Source organism: Phoxinus phoxinus (genome assembly GCF_949152265.1).
Source record: "Phoxinus phoxinus genome assembly, chromosome: 24".
Classification (NCBI taxonomy): Eukaryota; Metazoa; Chordata; class Actinopteri; order Cypriniformes; family Leuciscidae; genus Phoxinus; species Phoxinus phoxinus.
Window position 1 is genome coordinate 20,958,996 of NC_136899.1, and position 15,853 is coordinate 20,974,848.

Below are 15,853 nucleotides of genomic sequence, written 5' to 3' on the forward strand. Positions count from 1 at the left end.
ATAGAGATAATTGATGTGTTTTTGTAGTTGGACTGAGGAACTGACCGCCAAACAAGTTCTTGGCGTGACATTGACACACATCTTTAATTCTTTTGATGTTCAATATGCTTGTATTACACCACCAGACTAAAATATGTAAATACTTTGTACTTACGCACATAATCAGATTATATGTATTACAAATATGCTATATCATCATTGCTAATGGAATGTCAGAATAAATAAGGTTTTGCAAAGTTAACTGTTAAACAGGTTTCAAATGCAGAAACAACAATTTTACAAAAGACATCCATGTCCATTGTTCATATATAACGTGCATATATGTACATATAGCGTTGAACTATACATCCTCCAATCAGATCATCCATTAGGAAGTGTGATTACAATGTCATAAACTATATTTTTGGTTCAAATGATGCTGAAATTTGTGATTTTCATTCGACCCCGAGTTAGGAAGAACAGCTGACCCTCAGCTGCTGAGCCCAGGATGGAGGTTTACTGGCATATCCGGCTCTCTCGGCCTCTTCCTGCTCCATAAACGGCTCCATTAAAGTCTTCTGCAACAGTGCCACCTAGAAATACATAAAAAATACTGTCACCTAAGAAAAAGACAATACATAATGGTCTGTCTGAAGATGTTACATTGTATGTATAATTGTCAAGTCTTCATTCCACAGTAATATATTAAAGCAAATACTCTTAAGATATGATAAGCATGATCATGACAGCATATTAGTTTGACATCACATGTAATAATACCTCTGAAAAGTCATTTTTCTCTGCTTTTCTGATTGCAGATTCAGCCATCCAGTTCCTCAACACATACCGTGGGTTTACTCCTGAACAATAGAAAAATTACACATAACATTAAATACAACATAACACATCGTTAAAAAAACATACACTACCGTTTAAAAATGTAGTCAGTAAGGCTTTAAAAAGAAATTAATATTATTCAGCAAGGATGCATTATAAGGGACAATACAGACATTTAAAATATTACAAGAGATTTATATTTCAAATAAACGCTGTTCTTGTGAACTTTATATTAATCAAAACATGTATCAGGGTTTCCACAAAAATATTAAGCAGCTCAACTGTTTTCAAATGTTTCTTGAGCAGCAAATCAGCATATTAGAAAGATTTCTGAAGGATCATGTGACACTGAAGACTGGAGAAATGACCACAGGAATAAATTACATTCAACTGAACAAATATATTAATTACACAAATACTGTATATTCAAATAGAATAATTTATTTTATATTGTAATAATATCTCATAGTATAAGAATATCTTGTAGTAATGCAAAATTACTGTTTTTATGGTATTTTTTATTAAATAAATGCAGCCTTGGTGAGCATAAGAAACTTCTTTCAAAAACAAATCTCACCAATCCTGAACATTTCAACGGTAGTCTGTTACAATATATACACACATAATATATAACATTGCATCATATAACATATACAAAAACATACCTTTCATTCTGTGCTGCCGTGCTGCATCTGAGTCACTTATTAGCCTGTAGAAGACGATTAAAACACAGTGATGTTCATTTTTAATCCTCTAAAGAGTTCGAGTTTACATTACAGCAACATTACCTTGACAGACGCTGTAAATACAGCTGAACCCAGTCTCTGAAATGCTTGTGTGATGAGAGGTCTGAAAGAGCCCACAATGACTGTCAAGAGAGACACAGACACAGTTAATGGACTCAAATCATGATTATGGAAATTGCAGCCGCTGTGGGAGTGAATGGAGAGGAAACGTACCGGAGCAAAGGATCCCTTCTGAAGCTGGGACAGGGTCACTTCACTCAGCTGTCTGAAAGTCATAGTGAAGTCTGCTCCAGTGTCCTCCATTAGCTCAACACATCACACAACATTATATGGGTCATTCTCAGAAATGCTGCCATTTGTGTGATCTACTACTGATTTAACTCCATTCTGAACTCAACTAGTTTTGACAGTTTGGCCATTAAATATATAATAAAAAAATATAATTAAATAATTTTATAATTAAAGTGTGTATATGTGTGTGTGTGTGTGTGTGTGTGTGTGTGTGTGTCTTTCTATAACAGATTACTGACTCCTTACTTTTTTTAAATAATAAAATAAATAACATGTTTTGTCACAAATGACAAAATTTCTTGAGAATGGCCAAAGAACTTTATTACATGAATTAATTAAAGTACAATTAGAGAGAAAAAACAATCCAGCTAATATTTACCTTTAGAAGAAATGCAATCACATATGAATCCTTTTCTTCATTTCCCAGAAAGCCCAACTTTGCTTTGAACAGCTCATGAAATCTATAACAGAAACAGTAAAATGAGATCAGGAACGCCTCAGATGAACACAGTGTATATTGTCTAATGTCTTGCTCACCTTTGATGGTAGATTTGTGGATACTCTCTCAATATTTGCTGAGATCTGAAGTAAATGAATTGACACGAATCACCTGTTTTATTCCCATTAACAACAAGAAATATAAAACGATCTCTTACTGTGAAAGCTGATCTGAGGTCAGCAGTGGTTTCAGAGCTTCTAGAAGTTTCTGTAGATTGAACAGGCCGACATTAGCCTGCGCTCCTATACTGTACCGGCCCTCGTCATCAGACGTGTTGGGGACTAAATCTATACAGAGGAAACAATGCAGTAGCAATAACACCCATTTAACAATACAATTATTATATGTTATTATTATGGCTGTCTGTTTCACTTTAACTTAGAATATAATAAAGTAAAATAAAACAAGTAATGGATTAAAATATTATGCAATTAATCATGCCCCTCAACCAATGTATATAAACTGTAAGTATTTACAAAATTTATAGTAGATCTAAAGTAGCTACTATTCATATAATTTCCCTTCACCTTTGCACCTTTGCAGTATTGTATATGTATGTATATGTAGGCGTGTGTATGTGTTCTCGTATATTGTTTATGAGGACACAAATGTGTATAATGGCATTACAACTTACACAACTTCCTGTATCCTCATAAACCAAATGGCTTATAAAGATGGATAGGTTTAGGGGTAGGGTACAGTGTGTGTGTGTGTGTGTGTGTGTGTGTGTGTGTGTGTGTGTGTGTGTGTGTGTGTGTGTGTGTGTGTGTGTGTGTGTGTGTGTGTGTGTGTGTGTGTGTTATATGACAAAAAGCTTAAAAACTAAACATATAGGAAGATGATTGCTAATATAATGAAAATTTAAGTTAGACAAAGAAACATACTTGGGTCATATGATTCCATAAATCCAAATGGGCCATAATCAAAAGTGATAGAAAGCAGACTGAAGTTATCCGTGTTGCAGACTCCTGTGTGAAGATGCAGATCATGTTTTTGTGCATTTTGCATATGAAGCTCAATCTATAATGATAAATATATGTGATAATAACTAAAGTAAAGCAGAGTGAACTAACCATGAGCAAAACCAACCGACATCCAGTGGGCGATTAAATGTGCCGTTTCATTCACCACTCTAGAGAAAAACACCTTCACACAACATGACAACCATTCAAATATAGTGAGACTGGTCAGACAATATAAAATAATCTTGTATTACTGTATAACTATAAACAGCAGAGAGACAGATACTCACCACATACTTGTCAGGGTCATTTGTTGCTATAGATTTAAAATGCTCTTTAATTACAAAGTCCAACAATGTCCTGAAAATTAAAATTAAAATGAAATTAAAAAGCAAATAAGAGTGAGAAAAAAATATTACCCTCCCAAGTTAAAGTAAATATACCGTAGGACATCTAACTCTCCAGTTCTGGTTAATATCTCCAGTGAGCCGATACGAAACCAGGACTTGGCCAGACGCAGAACAACCGCTCCTGATGGATACAGAGAACAATCACATAAAGATAGAAATAAAAATAATATTCAACACCAAACATTTGAATGTGATAAATACATATATTACTCTTCTTGTGCATGTCCATATGTACCTGAGGGCTCTGCTGGTAGGAACTCCCAGAAAGTGCATGGCTTCACTGCACAGGAACTCCCTCACAGAGGAGCGAATCACAGCCCGTCCATCACCAGACCTGCACACAAAACATCATGTACAGCAGAACGATTACACTACTGCCAGACGGAGACACACACACTACGAGTCATAATGTAAGATCATTTACAGCTAAATATATCTCAGAATTACTTAAAAAGCATGTAAGAAATATTGAGCAGCAGGAACTGATATTCACCTTGAGTATGGTGTCTTTCCTGAGCCTTTCAACTGGAGTTCCCATCTTTCACCTTTTCTGGATAAAAAAGAGATTGTGTAACGCTCTAATACACTATCTAACGGTTAACACTTGTCACAGTTCTAAACTGAGAGATGTCATTGTTCAGACACGTTTAAGCATTAAGTGAAAATTAGATTTAAAAAAATACAGAATCGTCTATTTGCTGAAAAACCAAGAAGTATAGATCACACTTTCCATTCTTTAATCTTAAACAACATTATGGGAAAGTTGACATGCATTACAACAGAAAAGTCACATATGACAATAACAACTGATGATTTCTGTTGAACGCTGATGGAACGGGATGATTTTTTCACCTGTTTGTGTATTCACCCAGAAAATGTGCTCTTCCATCCCCCAGCTGTCCGGCCCAATAAAACTATAATAATAATAACATATGTTTGACATGTTTGCTCTGTTGTCTTATGCCATCGCTGTCGGGTTTGAAATGACGGTCAGTTTTACCTGATGGCCGCCGTATCTGTGTGCCAGTGGAACAGAGCCAGGAAACAGTTTCCCACCACTGACACAACGGACAAACTCTTCATTCTGAATCACAGACTCATTCAGATCCAAAATATTCCTCAACACATCCTGAAATACACAAAAGAGCCTGAATATATGCAGAAACAACATTTTAAAGTACTGTGGTGGTACCATGGTGCAGTTTTGTTTTAAAGCAGTTTTCTCAGACTGTGATCCTCAGACCACTGGCGGTTCTGTAAAGGAGTCCAAGTGGCCCACAAGTTCATTAGCTGATTAAATGCTTTATGACTGAATAAATTAATAAAAGTATAACTGACAAGACAAGACAGAAAAAAAACTGAACGAACTGAATTACTGTAATTAACTCAATACAATAAATGAACTGTTTGAGACATAATTAATTTATGATAAAGTGTTTCTATTGTAAGTGTTTGGTCCACTTGTATTTCTTAAATTACATAAATACACAGTTACTGCAACAATATCCCGGTTTTTACTGCAGAGAAGCACAAGTTTTGATGAGTGGATGGGTTTATTGACCTGTGACACAGCAGCCAGTGTCAGGGGCTCTTTCAGAGGAGAGGGCTGAGACTCAGAAAACACACATCTCTTCACAGTACGAATACAATTACCATCAACCTCATCAAGAGGAAGAGCATCTGTAAAACACACAGGAAGTGATTAAAACATAGTCAACGTGTAAAATAGCATGTTGGCACTCGTATCATATCTTACCTAGTAGTTTATGTGATAATGCCAGTGGTATTTCTCCACAGTGTTTCACATGGCTATAAAAGTGACTCTTATCGAACTCACTTTCAATCTCACAGAATTCTTGTTCGTCCCTAAATGTAGCGATGGCGACGGCCGATAGAAATAAAAATAATGTGAAACCATTTTTTGTCATTACATCAGACTCACAGCCACAGGCATATTATTTTTTTTACTATTCGTCCTGTACTTCCTTACATCACTAGAGGAAAACCATACTGTCTATGAGGAAAACATGGGAACTGTCACACAAACAATCCTTCTAAATTCAACCAGAGGGCGCTCATCGGCTCAAACCCCGAATGCTCCACGCCATATTCGGGACCGTTTTGTCTTTTTGGAAATGCATGCGCGTTATAAATCATAACCGATTAAAACCAATAATTGTATGGGTTAGACGCTGTCGTAAAAATGGAAACTCTCGGAACTTTCTCACTATAATGATTAAATAAGCGTCTCTAGTCTAGCCAATGATCAGAGACGACTGTGATTGGGCAACCCCCAATCTGTGCTGTAAAAAGAATCAGGTACCATGTGACCAGCCGATTTATACTTAAAAAAATACTGAATACTTAGAAAATTATAAAGACTACTGGAGAAGATTGAAATGAATGTAATGAAAATGTAATTTTTTTAAATATAAACTGGTTTTAACATGGTTTAATTTTCTTCCCTTCCAATTTATGTGACAGAATGCATTTATTACAATAAATCTCAATATATATATAATATAAGAAATTACTTAAATATAACATTTGTGTAGCATAAAATAGTTAGCCTAATTTATACAACGTACACTCCCAAAAAAGAAAGAAAGCAAACTAATGATTTTAAGTAAAGACTAAATGTAAACTTGATACTGCGTCCACTTAATGTGTTATGCTTGATCTCTTTAGTTTCACCTTGTGTAGAAACTTAAATGGTTTAAGGCAACAGGTTTCTTTGCAAATTTCTTGTAAAGTCAACTAATTCGGGTTAAGAGTGGGATACAGATGCATGCTGTCCATTGTAGTAATCAGAAATAGGAAGAAACAGGCACACAATGCTTTTTTAAACAAAAACAAAAAAATGGTTTTGGCTAATGACAATTTCAAAAGAAAATACTACGAATAAAGCATCAGTTGTACATAAAACATATAATGATTAAAATACACTTAATTTTACACTATTGGCTCTTTTCTGTCTCTATCCTCTGAGTTCATGGAGTTAGGCTACTATATGGAGTGTTTGAGAATAGGTTTGTTAAATACATGGACAGACGATAGGTTAAGAATACTTTGAGATAATGAATTATGTTTTCCTTCAAGAAACCTATATAGAAAAGATTATAATGACTGGGATGTGGTGGGAAAACAATTTGCTTTTAGTAAAGGAACAAACACCAGTGCCAGTATTTTATTTGTTAAAGAAATATAAAAAGGTCTTTAAATGTGTTGCTAACAGAGTTTGGGGAACATGTAGGTCCTATTTGAAACTATACACAAAAAATGTTGTGTATAGAAGACTGGAGCTAACCCAGCAAGGAACCTCATGGTCAATCTTGTGAGTAGCCTAGTTAAGTTTATTTAGTGGATGTGAAGAGGAGGAGGATGTAGAGGTGGTTTAGAGTAGCCTATTAAATAATAAGAAAGCAGTGCTAGATATATTATATTCAAGTGAGATGTGGAAGAATAGGCTGATGAACGCTTACATATTTTACTGACTGATAGACAGGTGACCTGATCTGCACGCCTGTCTCGAACACCGCTTTCACTACACAGCGCACACCGCCCTCTACTGGCGGGACCAGGTATGAATAATCTGCGGTGGCTCCTACAAATGCAATAAATATGTTTGTTTTGAGTTTTTCAGCACACAAAACTGACTGGAGTTATTAACTTTAAACCTTTACCTGACTGGTGATTAAACTCACGTCATCTGCCAATAAGGGCAACAACCATTAAACACTGCCAACATTATAGCGACTTCAGCAGTTTAATCACGTGCCCATTTCGTCACAGAAAATAGCGAAAGTAAAAATAGCTGATGATTCGCCATTTTAGTCAGACAGACGATTCCTTCCGATACAAAATATTATTAGATGTTAAATAGAAACTTTTATCAAACGGTAGACAGTCATTTATGTGTAGCCTATTTTATGGAACAGATGGAGGAGTTTGTGAATCGGTTGGCTGTAGATACATTTTGACAAAGTTACTGTTCGCGTACTCGAGACCTTTAACGTTACAGACTTCCATAATATTAATATTTTCTCTGAAAGGAAACTAACGAGGTTTCTTTTGTGAGTCGTGTTGGCTATATGATGATTTTTTAAAAGATCTCTATCTATTTCCAACTCACGATCTGGTCAGATCAATTATAAAGATGTTTAACAATGTTTAATAACATTAGTTTTGTGTTTGTTTGTCCTTTCTATCCAGAGTCAGTGGAGATCAGACTGTTTCAACTGTTCAGCTTTATCATGGATGACAGACAAACACCCAGAGAAGAAGATTGTTCTAAAGGATGCAGGTAGCCTACTATAAATAAACACATTAAATAACCTTTTATATAGGCTAATAAAAACAGTGTCTCCTTTAGAAAAAAACTGTGACATTCTATTTATATGTGTGTGTGTGTGTGTGTGTGTGTGTGTGTGTGTGTGTGTGTGTGTTTTAAAGGAAATTTCTTGAAAACAATGTCTAAACCGTCCTCAAGTGCTTTTCATTAAAACGTTTTGTTTTTATGTTTCGTTGTTCTTTTATAGTTCAGTTCAGCAGGAGAGATCAGAGCCCAGCTGTGTGTCTTTGAGGAGTGACTGGTCTATGGATCCTCCAATAAATTTTAAGATTGACAATACACTGACTGATCTCAGGTAAAAAAAAAAAAAAAAAAATCATGTGATTGGCATTTTAATATTATGGTGTTTTTGCATTTATGATATTCATACGACACTGTTGTCTTCACTTGATGCAAGAGAGACATATCTACAAAGTGTTCCAATTTTTTGGCTTGGACTCAGATATAGCATTTTATTGAATGAGATTCTTATATTATTTTAAACACCCAGCTTTTGTGGGCATTTTAAATGGACTGTAGTCCTTTTTGTTGGTACCTGGGCTTTGTGCAATAAATTCCAGGTAATGTGCAGCAGGTGCTTATATTCAGAGCTCAAATAATTTCCTATATATTATAACCTCAAACCCATCATAACCTCCTCCAAAATGACTCCTCCGAAAATTACCAACAAATTATATCAATGTAATACAATCAAACTTTATGAAATGAATCAGGTTGTTGGTACTCAGATAATCACTGGGACCATATCATCTGCACATATTGCCAAATAGGCACAAGGTTTTGTTATCAGTTGAAAATCCTCCTTTATGCCTCTTATGACAGAGTCCATAATCTTTAAAGCATATTTTAAGGAAATACGATGGTTTTAACTCCTCTAGGACTCTATTCTGTTGATTTTTATGAAAAGAATAGTGAGGCCGATTTAGTTAAAAAACGTTTTTGTTTATTTCTCTTTTTATATTTTGCTACTTTTATTCTCACCATAAAAATAGCTCTGATAACTGACATGATGTTAAATTATAAGCAATCAATCAATCAACAATGTATTATTTTCATGTACAATATATAACAAACTTTCTCAAGCTAACACAAAGTTTGTCTTGACAAACTTTTTTTTATAGTTTTTGTTTTTAGTATTATTACAGTTGTGCCCTTGAGCAGTTTATTTATTAATAAGTACATTTACTTATTAACTGTTGACAGAATTATTCAGGTGATATAAAAAAATATCAGCAATATCAGAGTGTCTCATTCTTGATTCTCTTCATGATGTTTAAGTTCAATCCCACCACAAAGATCAGCAGTTACAAACCCCGTCTGTAAGAAGAGTGACCAATCTATGAAGCAACTACAGGACTTTAATGAAAGCAGGTATGCTGGTGTCAGGTAAAGTGTGGAATCTTTTTGATTGAGATCAAAATTAAAACACATTAATAATTAACACATTTCATAAATATTATGATATGTTCTTGGTCACGATACAGAGAACAAATAAGACATTTTACTCTATATATGTATCTCTATATTAACTTATGTAATACATGTACCATGTAATTTTAATTTTGCAGCCATGAAGTCCTCAACACATTTAGATCAAAGCTGATGAAGAAGTTTAAGTGTCTGAATGAGGGAACAGCAAAGCAGGGAAACCCAACACTCCTGAATGAGATCTACACAGAGCTCTACATCACAGAGGGTGACAGTGGAGAGATCAGTAATGAGCATGAGGTGAGACAGATTGAGACACAATCCAGGAGATCAGCAACAGAGGACACACCCATCAAATGCAATGACATCTTTAAACATTTACCTGGACAAAACAAACCCATCACAACTGTGCTGACAAAGGGAGTCGCTGGGATTGGAAAAACAGTCTCTGTGCAGAAGTTCATCCTAGACTGGGCTGAACGCAAAGTGAATCAGGACGTCCAGCTCATATTTCCACTTCCTTTCAGAGAGATCAATTTGATGAAGGGCAAAACGTTCAGTCTTTCAGAACTTCTTCACGTCTTTTTCCCTGAAATAAAAGAAATGGAAATATGTAGTGACAAATATAAAATGTTGTTCATCTTTGATGGTCTGGATGAGTGTCGTCTTCCCTTACATTTTCAAAAGAATGAGACTCTACGAGATGTAAACAAAAAGAAATCAGTGGACGTACTGCTGACGAACCTCATTGCGGGGAATCTGCTTCCCTCTGCTCTCATCTGGATCACCTCTAGACCAGCAGCAGCCGATCTCGTCCCCTCTGAGTGTGTCCATCGAGTGACAGAGGTACGAGGCTTCAATGAGCCACAGAAGGAGGAATACTTCAGGAAGAGAATCAGTGATCAGAGTCTGGCCAACAGGATCATCTCACACCTGAAGTCATCAAGGAGCCTCTACATCATGTGCCACATCCCAGTCTTCTGCTGGATCTCAGCCACTGTTCTGGAGAAGATGTTGAGTGAAGCAGAGAGTGGAGAGATTCCCAAGACTCTCACTCAAATGTACACACACTTCCTGATCCTTCAGTCCAACATCAAACATGAGAAGGACTATGAGAAGAACCTGACAGATGAAGACATAATCCTCAAACTGGGGAAAGTGGCTTTTCAGCAGCTTGTGAAAGGCAATGTGATCTTCTATGAGGAAGACCTGAGAGAGTGTGGCATTGATGTGACAGAAGCATTAGTGTACTCAGGATTGTGCACTCAGATCTTCAGAGAGGAGTCAGGCTTGTATCAGGCGAAAGTCTTCTGCTTTGTTCATCTGAGTGTTCAGGAACATCTAGCAGCTTTATATGTGCACCTCTGCCTCATAAATAAAAACAGGAATGTATTTGACACAGATTTGTTGTCTATATTTAAGGACTGGTTTAAACCCAATTTATCAGAATATGTTTCATTTTCTGAGCTCCATGAGAGAGCCGTGAATGAAGCTTTACAGAGTAAAAATGGGCATCTGGATCTTTTCCTGCGCTTCCTTCTGGGTTTGTCAGTGGAGTCTCACCAGATTCTCCTTCAGGGACTAATGACACTGAGAAGAAGAAGGTCTGACAGCAATGAGAAAACAGTTGAGTACATCAAGAAGAAGATTAGGACCATTGACTCTCCAGAGAAATCCATCAATCTGTTCCACTGTCTGAATGAACTGGGTGACCAGTCACTAGTGGAGGAAATTCAACAGTATCTGAAATCTGGAACAATAAGTGAAGCCAGACTCTCTTCATCTCAGTGGTCAGCTGTAGTTTTTGTGTTGTTGACATCAGAGAAGAAACTGGATACGTTTGATATTAATACATTTGTTGGAGAAAACAGTAAAGCTGAAAAACTGAAGGTTCTCCAGAAGCTGCTGCCTGTGATTAAAGTTCAGTAAGTATCAGTGAAAACAATCACTTTACTGTAAAAACAAAAGAAAATCAAAAGCTCATGAATCTAAAAAACATACATTGTTTGAGTAATAGGTGCAAAATGGGAGCATAATTGTTTTTATTGTTTTTCTGTTTGTTTGTTTGTTTTTACTTGAATGTAGCTATTTTATTGATGGGAATAATGACGGGGAGATGTGATTGGGAAACAATACAAGCTGACTCAAACTTGTGTCAAAGCACCTGACAGCCAATGTCTTCAACATGAGGATTCATTTAAAACAAACAAGTTTAATGTTACAAATTAATTAGTACTTAAACCATTGATATGAATTTGATCCACGTTAAAAGTTAATTCTTTATTGTTGCAAATTTGACAATGAAACTTGACTACTTAGATAAGGTTTTCATTAACATTTTAAGTATTACATTTTAAACAGACAAACAAATCCAAACTCTTATTATAGAGGTAAACAACATCAACGGATAGAGCCAAAGACTGGACTAAAAAGGCAAATGTCAAAACCTATAAATGTGACATCATAATATATATAATAAAACATGTATAATATGACATAATAAAGCACAAAATATTATTTAAAGAAAAAACGACAATCATGGTTGAGATATCAGTTGATGGTTGTAAAATTCATGTCATGGGAATAAACTTTCTTAAGTATACGCTAGACAAAGAGTGATTTATCACTGATCCAGTTATAAAGTAGTTTTCCTGGCAACAACGGACATAAAATAAAATATTCGTAAAGCATGTTTATTGGTTATTCTCCTGCAAGGGAGGCCAAGAATTCGAGCCCAAGAATGTCTTACATTTAGAGAAAAGCGTGGGAGTTAGTTGGTTTAATTTTATGTTGTATATGTCGTGTCTGATCAGAATCTTATTATTTTGCACACTGAGGGTTTGTTATCCTGAGTCCTACCATGTCCCATTTGTCTTTTATTCACACTTAACTCTCTCTCCTATTGTAATCTGTGACACCATGACCTTGACCATGACAAAATCCATCCTAATTTCTTTCCTCAAAAATACGTAAATTACTTGGTTGTCTGTGCTTTTCAGTCCCAACAACCTTTTCTATCGCCATCGAGGCTAATGTGCTGAAAGTCCAGTCTGTCCCGTCGTATTTCTGGCATAAGTTTTAATTCGCTTTAGCGCTGAGAGTGTCTGCTCGACAGAAGCAGTGGACACACAGCACACAGGGACAGTCACCGCTAAACATGACGATATGTACAGCTGACACAAGCTCTCACACAGATTTTTGAACGATATCAATGAGATCAGCGCGACTTTTGCCTTCAAAAGCCGCCCTGCTACATTGCAGTCAGTTCTGTTTTTAACGTAACGTTACCCGGGACAGATCGATAGAGATCCGTGACTCTGCGTAAGCTGAATAAGGGATTTTTTCCGGTAGGTTTGAACCTGCTGGTGGTCGAGGAAGGAAAGAAACATTAATTTGTGTGTTGAAAAACTATTAAATCTACAGGTAACTTTATATATTTTAGTTTACACAGTTCACTACTAGATAGGGTCAGCTAGCTCTGACTATACCAGTAATAATACGCGCTCTGACCATCCAATCAAAGGGCGTGAAAATGCTTACGTTATTGTATGCCTGCTAGATGGCCCCGGTGCAGTCAACTCGAAATCTGATTGGCTGATTAAATCTGACTGATTATCTGATTGGTTAAAGCAACAGTTTCATTGCCATTCATTTTAAGCTACAGGCGCCCGCACTATCGATTCTGAAGGCCTTGAGGCAGATATATATGACCCTGGCAACACATGATGACTGAAATATGATTGGATAAAAGCGCTAAAATAAATATACACTACTGGAAGCAGCGCAACCAAGAGAAAAGCTATGAAATTAAGATAACGGACTATTGGGAATAATTGAATACTCATTCATAAAAAAATAATATTAAAGTGCAAGTCAGTGATTCTGATTCAGTGTTTAGGCCAGCAGAGAAGGCCTTGCTGGCCCTGACGGCCCACCACTGATATATATATATATATAAATAAGGCTATCATGGTTGAGATATCAGTTGATGGTTGTAAAATTCATGTCATGGGAATCATTTGTCTTAAACTTTCTTAATTATACGCTAGACAAAGAGAGTGATTTATCACTGATCTAGTACAGTAAAGTAGTTTGTTATCCTGAGTCCATACCATGTCCCATTTGTCTTTTATTCACACTCTCTCTCCTATTGTAATCTGTGACACCATGACCTCAAGGTTCCTGAGTAATTTTGAGACAATCCCATCCATTGGTGACAAAGTGCAGTGTTTTCTTTACTCCATCTACAAATTGTCTATTTTTTCTCTATTTTCTATTGCTTTTTGTTGTCAGTTCATAGTGTTTACCAAGTATGATTTTCATCTCTCTACAGTTTGAGTGATTGTGGTGTCACAGAGAAAGATTGTGCTGCTCTGACTTCAGTTCTGAGATCAAACCCCTCACAACTGAGAGAACTGAATCTGAATAATAAAAAACTGAGAGATCCGGGTCTGAAGCTTCTCTCTGTTGTACTGGAGGATCCTGACTGTAAACTGGAGAAACTCTGGTAAGATCATCTACAGTATATCATAGTCAGACATGTTATTGCACTGGAGTGCCGCTGGCCTACGGAGTTTGGCTCAAACCCTGATAAAACTCATCTTCCTGTAACTCTGAAGACATGGATTAGCTTGTTCAGGCGTCTTTAATTAGGGTTGGAGCTAAACTCTGCAGGACAGCGGCACTTCAAAACCGGATTTGAGGAACCCTGGACTAAATGCTTTGATGTACATTTTAGGACTACATTGCAGAACATCTATTTCTTTCTCAGTATTTTTGTCTTCTTTTCTTTTTTGTATTCTTAATTGAAGATACATTTACTTGAGAAGCAATATGACTTAAAATGTTAAGTCTTGTATGCTGAAAAATTGCTTATGTTTTTAGAATTTTTAGATATTAGATATTTAGACTACGTCTGGATCGGATTCAGAACGATAATCAAAACACAGATGGAGTAGATCAAGTCCAACAACACCCCCACAGCTTCACAGTCCTATACCTCGTCCTGCGTCCACATTTCATTAAGTAACATTAGGCAGTTTTGATTTTACATATGCATCTGCTTACATACGTGACCCGTTCTGGCAAAATGAGTCGCAATGAGAACATTTTCACTTAAAATCTCTGGTAATAATTCCAAATTTGGCACACACCAAGTCAAAACCAAGTATTTATAGGAACAATATAATATATATATTGAAATACTGTAATTCTGTGTAGGTATAAGTGTATATCGGGATCACGCGCTGTCTGAGGCGTCTTTGAGGCACGCTTCGGATGTCAATGTGAGTAAAATCATTTTGTTTAAATCAGTATGAGTTTGAAAATCACATTTCATTGGTTCAGACTCATGCCGTCGAGAATTCGCTATGAATATTCACAAAGTTGGAATGCTACGCTTTAAAACAATACCAACTTATGCTGAGGGAAAGCGAGCAGAGGAAAGGTACTCCTCTCAGAAAACATACAAATAAAGATACTTTTAAATGTTTAATTGCTATTTTGATGAGGGCTTAATGAACTCATTTTTGTGAAAACCTCAAATGCGACCATTTTTCACTTGTTTTGCCTGTAACTCGTAATAGCCTGTACGCATTCTGACTCATTTTGCCAGCACAGAGTCACATATGATATCGCATGTTTCTGCTTCTTCTTCATCTGTGTTTTAATCAATGGCAGGGAAGCGTTTTACCTCAAATTACAGAAATTTCTGTCAATGGCGAGGGAAGAGTTCAGCAAATATTAAAATGCCACCTCAAGAAAATGTCATTGTGAGCTAAATAATATTTATTGGGGCAGTGTTTGTCATATAGTGATGTCACCATGTATACGCTTATTTTCACTCCTCTCGCACTGTTTAGCACTTTTACCGGTAATAAAAAAAATAAAAAAACATATTACCTGACCACTGATCTATCAGTGCACACTTCTATAGTCATCACCATGACTGAATGAATAGTTTAATATTATGTATAATTGTGAATCACAGAAGCAGGTTTTGTAAATCATGTGGTTGAGTAGAAAAAGGGCCTAGTGACGCCCCTGGTACCAGCAACACGTGAGAAGTGCCGGCACACAAGAAAAAGTGAGGGTACACTACAGCTTAAAATATAGATTGTCCTTACACTCTCATCTACCTACTGTTGTTTTGTTTGCTGTCTTTGTCAATTGATTTTATCGTTGTTTGTTTATTGTAAAGCGTCCTTGAGCCCTAAAAAGGCACTATATAAATAAAACGTATTATTATTTATAGAAGTGTTGGTGCGTATCGGCCCACTTCGAGCACTGCTGGAGGAACATCATCACTACACACGGCTTATACAGTAGAGAACTGTTGAGAGTACAGTAAT

General features: G+C 36.2%; 1 protein-coding gene and 1 pseudogene across 3 annotated transcripts in view; one reads left to right on the plus strand and one right to left on the minus strand.

The window, feature by feature from the left end:
• Positions 1-60: 60 nt before the first annotated feature.
• LOC306992614 (protein adenylyltransferase SelO-like) lies at positions 61-5,736 on the minus strand (annotated as a pseudogene). Its single transcript, XR_013800731.1, has 17 exons — positions 5,481-5,736; positions 5,286-5,404; positions 4,725-4,853; positions 4,577-4,638; positions 4,218-4,274; positions 3,758-4,058; positions 3,605-3,674; positions 3,426-3,498; positions 3,237-3,320; positions 2,510-2,639; positions 2,391-2,435; positions 2,233-2,314; positions 1,776-1,868; positions 1,605-1,684; positions 1,482-1,525; positions 760-839; positions 61-572 (listed from the first exon to the last, which is right to left on the minus strand). The product of XR_013800731.1 is annotated as a protein adenylyltransferase SelO-like (transcript).
• Positions 5,737-7,517: 1,781 nt separating this feature from the next.
• The window catches only part of LOC306992599 (NACHT, LRR and PYD domains-containing protein 3-like), a 44,012-nt gene continuing 35,676 nt past the window's right edge, over positions 7,518-15,853 (plus strand). Inside the window, exons 1-6 of one of the 2 annotated variants that reach the window (XM_079601704.1) lie at positions 7,518-7,797; positions 7,937-8,027; positions 8,263-8,370; positions 9,354-9,446; positions 9,644-11,428; positions 13,837-14,010. In XM_079601704.1, coding sequence (XP_079457830.1) covers positions 7,978-8,027; positions 8,263-8,370; positions 9,354-9,446; positions 9,644-11,428; positions 13,837-14,010 — 2,210 coding nt within the window. In that variant the 5' untranslated portion in view covers positions 7,518-7,797; positions 7,937-7,977. Of the gene's footprint in view, positions 7,798-7,936; positions 8,028-8,262; positions 8,371-9,353; positions 9,462-9,643; positions 11,429-13,836; positions 14,011-15,853 lie in introns of both variants that reach the window. The other variant, XM_079601703.1, reaches the window with a different exon arrangement.